This window comes from Cupressus sempervirens, chromosome 11, assembly GCF_028749045.1.
Source record: "Cupressus sempervirens isolate cs-2001-9-10 chromosome 11, ASM2874904v1, whole genome shotgun sequence".
Classification (NCBI taxonomy): Eukaryota; Viridiplantae; Streptophyta; class Pinopsida; order Cupressales; family Cupressaceae; genus Cupressus; species Cupressus sempervirens.
Window position 1 is genome coordinate 308640625 of NC_143128.1, and position 7890 is coordinate 308648514.

The following is a 7890-nucleotide window of genomic DNA, read 5'->3' on the forward strand; positions in this document are numbered from 1 at the left end:
TACTAGAATACTTCAATGTATATGATGAATTGATAAACTTACTTGGCTCATTGTTATTCTTTCACTGCAATTCTACACAAATTACTGATACTAGAAGTTCTTTCACACCTTAATCACACCGAGAAAAATTCTTCAATTGATTCTTAGCTTTCTGTAATTTTGAAATTCATTTGCATAGAGAAGAAATGGAAAAATTTTGCAATATATCCCTAGCCTTGGTTTGCATGAGGAGCTTTCAATTTTCATAAATGAATTGTAAGGAGAACGAAGTGGCACCACCTTCTAATTTTGAAATCATACCATTGATTCTAAAAAAATCTAACAATCCAAGAATAAAATCATGCATGAGTCACTTTCAATCTGCTAGGTTGGTAATCAATTCAATCAAATTTCTCCACATAAGCTCCTCCTTCCACTAAGAGGTCATATTGAGAGTTATTCTTGGAAGCGTCTCTTTCTCTTGAATTAGATGGCTTAGGGATAAAGTATTAAACTCATCTTATCTCGTTTGCATTATTAGATTTATTGATGTCATTTTCCCCTAAACATTTTGGTGAACCCAATGTGAACCAACCTTTCTTTGATGGTGATACTTAGATCTTTCATGTGTTGCAATTATGTTTGTGTAGTTAGATTTCATAAACATAAAGATATGGAAAAATCTTACTTTGTTAGATTTGCATTTCATTTTTGCTTAAATAAAAATACAAAAATAATTGCATTTCATTTCATTATGAGTAGTTTGGTTTACTTTTAAGATGTATAATTTCTTTTGTGAGTACTTTGATGATGCATTCATTAGGGAGCCTCACAAGGTGTCTAGCAGAAAAATGTTGGATGTAATGAATGGGATCTTAAATGAATCTATTCCTCCATCATCTTCCTCTACATCTTTTCAACCCAACCTCTAGGATAAGTTTTGATCATGGCTTCCTTTGTGTGAGATCACTTGCAATGTTGAGCCAATTAAACTAGTTCTATCTCCTAAGCCTCTTATAACTCTCAAAGGATACCCTCCTCAACAACCACTCATTATTCTTAAGGGTTGTCCTAAAATAACCAAGCCTCTTATAGTTCTTCAGAGAAATCCTAATTACACTGAAGTTGCTCATACCTATCAAACATAGAATAACCCTCAACCTACCATTTTGGTTATTCCTACTTCTTTACGCCCTTCTCAACCAGTGCTTGGTGAACCAAACTGAGGGCCAGATCAATGATTGTATTTTGAGCAGTGTGCTTTAGACACTAAGCCTACATATTTGGTTGTAAGCCTATGGATGCAAGCACATTCTTTTGTTCTCTATTTTTCTCTTATCGGGGCAAATTTTTAGCATAGTACATTCATCTTATGGGTTTGATCGCCACTGGGGTTTTCCCTAGTCGAGTTTCCTCGAGAACAAATCAGATATTTTTGTATTATGTGTTGTGGATCTTGCATTTTTGTTTATCATTATCATCTAGTATATGTTAAAGTGGTTTGAAGTTATATTTGGCGCACAAATTATTCACCCTCACCCCTCTTAGTTGTGCTTGCCTCCTTCCAAGCTAACAATATACAAAGATATTGATATCATATTATTTTCTTCTCATGTCTCCAATATTTTTATCATTTGTAAAATGGTTCAATTTGTTATTATTGTTCACACCCTACACAACAAAACCCACTATAATTAACACTACGCTTTGTTACAAATGCACATGCCAAATTTGTAAATGAAGTAATATAGATAGCAATAATTAGAGATTAAAGCCTTCCAAGACAAAGCATCCTTAGACCAAACCACATGTTTGACCTAGTCCAAGAACAATCTAAATTTCTTACTCACACCAATCCTATTTGTTTGATTCCAATTATTAATTGCATTATGCAATGATTTCAAATTAATTCCAATTATTAATTGCATTATGCAATGAAATCATCAATTGCAACACATTTCAAATTAATTCTTTTGATTTCTTCCAATGTATGATTTGAATCTATTGTTACAATTTGATTGAAAATATTATTTTAATAATCAAATATATCATAAATTATTTTAGTTCAGTAGAAAAAGCTTCTAGTCAAATATAAATTTCAAAAACTTTCAATTGCTTAATCCCATAATCATCTATATTTGTACAATGCATTTATATAGAAATATATTACAGTAAAAATGCACCTATAAATAAAAAAATATAAAACAATAAAATTTATTTAATTTGACAAAAAATTCTCTAAGCACACAGATATATAACTAGAACTAATGATTAAAATGTATCTATATATATATAAATAACATAAAATCTATAACTTAATCAATTAGAATTGCACTTTCATTCTTGTAAACTGTCATTTTTCTACATATATTTTATCTCGGCTGTATTAAAAAAAAAATCGAATAAAAGTTTGCTCTATTTATATATAGTGCATCTAAATTACAATTCCATTTATGATGTATCATTTCTTCATATTTTATTTCAACTCTTTTTTTTAAGGTAATAAAGCAAACACGAGTAAAAATTTGCTCTCTATATATGATGCATGTGTATATATAAACTAAAATTAAAAAGCATCTATATTTAAAAATATAACAGTAAAACTTATTCAGGTCGACAATATTTTTCTCCATGCATCACAGAAGCATATCTTATACAACTATTGCATTGAGCATCCTGTAGAAGTCGTTTCCTTGAAGCAAAAGATTCAGCAGAATTTCCATTTTATTTTGATTCTTGGGGGGAGGGTGAAAGAAACAGCATGCCTGGTGAAGATTCAGACTCTGAGAGATCAGAGGATTCAACATTGAATACTGAATCCATGGTAAGGAAAAGAAAAGAAGAAATTGAATTTACAGGATGGAAACCCACATCAGAGCAGTTAAGAATTTTGGAATGGCACTACCAACAACGCCATTACCCTCTTTCTCTGATTTTCAATCAACTAAAAGTTTATGGACATGTGAAGTACAAGAACATTGGGCGTTGGTTTGGTAAGTTAATATACATTTCATGTGCACATTTATGTTTTCAAAAATTTCAATCAGAATGTATTTTTATCTCAACCAGAATGATTTTATTTTTCTGCAGCCTGGAAACGCTATGTTTCAGGACATGCCCCTGTTTCTCCAACCCTGCATTCAATTCCACAGGTAAACAAACATCAAATTTACAAGTTATGCCTTCTCTTTCACAAAATTAACTTGGGATTTATCAAATCAAATTTATAAACATCTTTATTTGTTACATTTGTGTTTTATCAGGAGGACATGGACTCGCAAATATCAATATCCAGTAATTGCTCAAACAAAACCCTGGAGGAGGAGTGCTCAAGCCATCAAAGAAGCTCGGAAGCAGTTTAATTATAGTCTTGCTAGGGTTTTCAGACCTGAATTTTCTTCATAGAAATTGGGATTTTTCTTTTCTCTTCTCATGGGATTTTGATGGTTCTTTTTGGTGGCGGAACAACTTCTTTTAAAGCTATGAAGGATGCTCTGGGCACCATCTTTATGAATGATTATTTTGATTGATCTGGACAATATTTATTTTCTGGCCTGTTACGAAAAAGAGACCTGTACTCAATCATGTATTATTACAGAGATATAAATTGGAGGCTATTCAGTGGACTCAGTTGGAGGTTATTCAATAGAGGCAACTATAGGTTTTCTTCATACCATTTGGGACGATTCTTTTCTCCTCTTGTTGGGTTTTGGTGGTTCTGGTTCTTGTTTTAAACCATGATGGAAGCTTTGAGCGCCGTCTTTATGTAGCCTTGTCACTTTCTTGGATGGTATTATTTTGTTTGATTTAAGACGATGCTTATTTCCAGGTGACCTGTGATTATATTAAGAAAAATACAGTTGCACTCAATTATGTTTTTATTGCAAAGTTATAAGTTGAATGAAGGTTTTGAACGAATTTGGAAATCTTATAATTAAGATTTTTCTAATTATGAATTGGAAAAGGTCCTTTTATTGGAATTCTGAAATGCTTAGCTGAATCATATGATTTTATTACAGAATTATGAAATTGAAAGAGGGTTTCAATTATATGATTCTATATAGGGTAAGGAATTGAAAGAATTTTTAAATTTGATACAGCAAGATTTCTTTAATCATATGTTCTAATTATAAAAGAACGAACTAAATGAAAGTTTAGAAAGAATTCAAAAATCTATTACATCAAGATTTATTGAACATATAATTTTATTACAGAACCATGTGATTGAAAGAGGGTTTTGGAAACCCATGTAATTTACAGAACTACGTGATTGAAAGAGGGTTTTGGAAACCCCCAGAATCTTGATATATTATAAAGTTCTGAATTAAAGATGGTTAAGATGGTTTTGAAAGAAACCTAAATTCTTATACATCAAGATTTGCTTAATCTTATGTTATGAAGTACAGAATTATGACTTGAAAGAATTCTGAAATCTTTTACTTCAAGAATTACTCAATCATATTATTTTATTCAGAATATGAATTAAAAGAGGGTTTTGAAAGAACTCTGAAATCTTATACAAGATTTACTTAATCCTATATTTTTTTTACGGAGAGCTATGAATTGAAAGAAGATTTTGAAAGAATTCTGAACATCAAATTGACTCAATCATATGATTATATTGCAGAGCTATGATTTGAAAGAGGAAATCTTATAAATTAAAATTTACTTAATCATATATTTTGTCAGAGTTATAAATTGAAAAAGAGTTCTGATAGAATCCTAATATCTTTTTCATCGACATTTATTCAATCGTATGATTTTATTACAAATTACATATTGAAAAAGAGTTTTGGAAGAAATCTTAGATCTTATACATTAAATTTACTTAATCATTGATTACAGCGCTATAAATTGAGAGAGAGTTTTGATAGAAATCTAAAATCTTCTGAAGATTTACTCAATCATATGATTTTATTATAAAATTATGAATTGAAAAGAGAAAGAACCTCTAAATCTTATACCGAGATTTACTTAATCATATGTTTTTCTTACAGAAATGTGAATTGAGGGTAGATTTTTTAAAAACTATGAAATCTTTTACATCAAAGTTTACCCAATTATACGATTTCATTAGAGCTATACAGAGGGTTTTGAAAGGAGTTGAAATCTTATAGATCAAGATAGTCAATCATATCGCACTTGCAGATAGTCAATGCTTGCATTTATCTTGATCTTCATTTCTTTCTAGATAAATAGTCTTCAATGGAAATGAATGCAGTGATAAAGACGTGTGCCTGCACCTAGGAATTTTTGCAAGAATTTGAAGGAATGAAAAGAATCATATACAAAGGCAATAAATATATTTGAATCCCCTGAACATATCGCAAATCTTGGCATTACTATATTACAAAATCTTTTGTTGGTTGGTACTAATTATTCCAATGGGCAGCCATCAAGACATTTATAGTTGCAAATATTAATAAAAATTCTGTCTGAACACAAATTAAAACTATCAAAGCAGATTAATAGTTTCTTGTATCAAATTAATTTTCTCTTTGAAATACTGCCGTACGAGTCTACAAATGGAGTCATAAATTGACTTAAAGAAAAAGTTCATAAGCATGAATTTATATTCATCTGTTCAAACGTTACTATAATCTGAATAGTGGTTAGGCAGCCTTTTGCATCTTTGTTCATTCTATTATGACTGTATCTCCTCGTGTGGATTGATTGGATAAATCTCTGTTTTACAAAAGGAAAGGGCATGCAGAAAAGCTACTGCTTGTTAATCTTCACTCAATATTTCAGATGCTTCATAGAAATTCGCTTCAAAAAGTCTTATAGAAGTGTGTAATAGTTTTCAAGTTTGCATCCATATGCCCTTGAGGTATGTTTTCTTATATTTTTTTTCTTTTATTAATGAAATATGAGTGAATGAGTGACTTGAAATTATAAGGTTGACTCTTGATAATGTATTTTCTGTGAAAACTATTTCATTTTTATCGATAAGACACATATATGATTCATACAGCACAACACTAGCAATGATTTTATAAATAAATAACGAGTTAGGTGACTGTTAAACGCAGTTGAATTGTACAGTACCTTATCCATATCACCATTTTGAACACATCCTACAATCATAGCATTCCACAAAATGGCATCCCTCTCTGACATTTTGTCAAACAAGTGCCGTGCATCATGAAAACTTCAGCATTTAGCATACATATGTAGAATTGTAGTTCCAACTAAAATTGTTTTCAGTTATGCACAACCTTACCTTGTTGCAGGGCTGCCAAATGGGTACACACCTGACATTCATCAGCGTGACTGAATCAAGGAGAACGCATGCTTCACTGGCAAATCCACTCTGCCAGTAACCTGAAATCATCGCAGTCCATGAGACTAAATTTCTACGAGACATTTTGTCAAACATATGATGTCCTTGATCCATCCAAACACTTTCAGCGTACAAATGTCCACAAGAGCAGAACCCACAGAAACATCCAAATGTTGGCATAGGCTCTAATCATGGCATTCCACAAAACACATTGCGTTTCTTTCCTTTTGAGAGTGTCTTAGTGTCCTGTAGACGCAGAGCACATGTATCAGAGTCGAGAGAAATGCTCTGTTGGGTTAAAGCGTGCAAAACCTCCATGGAAGCGTTGATGTCCTTAGCTGGGGTTGTATGGAGGGTTTTTCTTAAAAATAGAAGGGTGAATTCGAAAGGGATATTTAAAGGTCAGCAGTTTTATAAAAATTTAATATGTTGTAGGGTAAAAATTTAGTTCTTATATTAAGAAAGCTGATAGTTCTACGAATTGTATATTGAAGATCAACTTAAGATTATCTCCTATTTATCAATAAATTATGGTGTGATTCATTTTGATACATATTAATTGTTAATATGTGGAACAAATTTCCACAAATTTATCTTAAGCTTGTGGGGTTATTTCGAACCCCACCCCATTTTCATCTACTCAATTTGAGAGTGCTAAAAAGTAGGAGGTCCTATTTTTTGTAGGAGAAGATTCCAAATAAATCTTTAGTCCCCTCGTAAAAATCTCATGGAACCTTTCCCTCCTCAAAAATAGAGCTCAAGCCCCATTCATGAGACCCTTGCCTTAAAGACAGTGGTGATATGTTTGTTGAATGGTAATCTATTTGAGCAATCAAACATTCTTTATTCAAAAGAATGTGTTGCCTCTTATCTTTGATCTACAAGAAATCTTCTTTCCATAGTTATTTAAGATCGTGCCCATGTCATCTTTGAAATGCAATTCATATCCTTTATCAATAGGTAATGAACTTCGAATAATATGTTTCAAACCTTCCACATACAAGACATCATCGTTATTATTTGTGCATTCAAAGTAATAGATCACCTTTGATCTTATGGTGTAGAAACACCTTGTTTTCTAAATGATTTCATAGAGAATTTTTTTTTAATAATGATTTTTATGCAATGGGTTCATACTTGGGATTATATTTGATTTATTAAAGTCATTTGATAAGGTTTCTAGGAGGGTGGGTTAAAATTACAACTGTTGCTTGACATTGATAAAATTATCCAATTTCAAAATACTTGCAAGTGTGGATAGATTGAGAAGATGAAGTAGTTAGTTGTTAAAGAGTTGGTTAAGGTAATAGAAGATATTTAGGAAGTTAAAAACACTTTAAATAAGTCATTAGCCACATTGTAAAGACAAATTGATGGGTTTGAAAAAGTATAGAATAAAGGGATGCATTATTTAATGTATGTTTTTAGAGTTTCCCAATCATGTTTTCAGCTTCGTATGGTATTGTACAAACCCAAAACCCATCTCTCTCTTTTTATATTTGAATTTTTTTTTGAATCAAGAAAATATTTCAATCAATTTGAGTTCATTTCATCAAATACTAGGAAGGTTATGACCATTTTCGTAAAAAAAAGGTTTTATTAAAGAAAATTCTAAATCAAGGCATCTC

The 7890-nt window shown here is 31.2% G+C and overlaps 1 protein-coding gene across 3 annotated transcripts; it reads right to left on the reverse strand.

The window, feature by feature from the left end:
- Nucleotides 1-2531: 2531 nt before the first annotated feature.
- LOC149529365 (pentatricopeptide repeat-containing protein At4g18520, chloroplastic-like) lies at nt 2532-6791 on the reverse strand. 3 transcript variants are annotated; one of them, XM_089811123.1, is made up of 3 exons: nt 6234-6791; nt 6028-6092; nt 2532-3113 (listed from the first exon to the last, which is right to left on the reverse strand). In XM_089811123.1, the coding sequence occupies exons 1-2, from the start codon at nt 6440-6442 to the stop codon at nt 6038-6040; spliced, it is 264 nt and encodes an 87-aa protein (XP_089667249.1). In that variant the 5' UTR covers nt 6443-6791; the 3' UTR covers nt 2532-3113; nt 6028-6037. The 3 variants fall into 3 exon arrangements, with proteins under 3 accessions (XP_089667249.1, XP_089667248.1, XP_089667250.1); XM_089811122.1 differs by having other exon boundaries at nt 6203-6785; XM_089811124.1 differs by lacking the exon at nt 6028-6092 and having other exon boundaries at nt 6203-6791.
- Nucleotides 6792-7890: the final 1099 nt, after the last annotated feature.

Bases quoted from the DNA above. Each gene is read 5' to 3' on its own strand.
- LOC149529365 (XM_089811122.1), bottom strand. From the start codon at position 6,442: ATGCCAACATTTGGATGTTTCTGTGGGTTCTGCTCTTGTGGACATTTG. The intron at 6,093-6,202 runs GTAAGGTTGTGC...ACAAAATGTCAG, and splicing joins TTTGGCAGCCCTGCAACAAG to AGAGGGATGCCATTTTGTGG.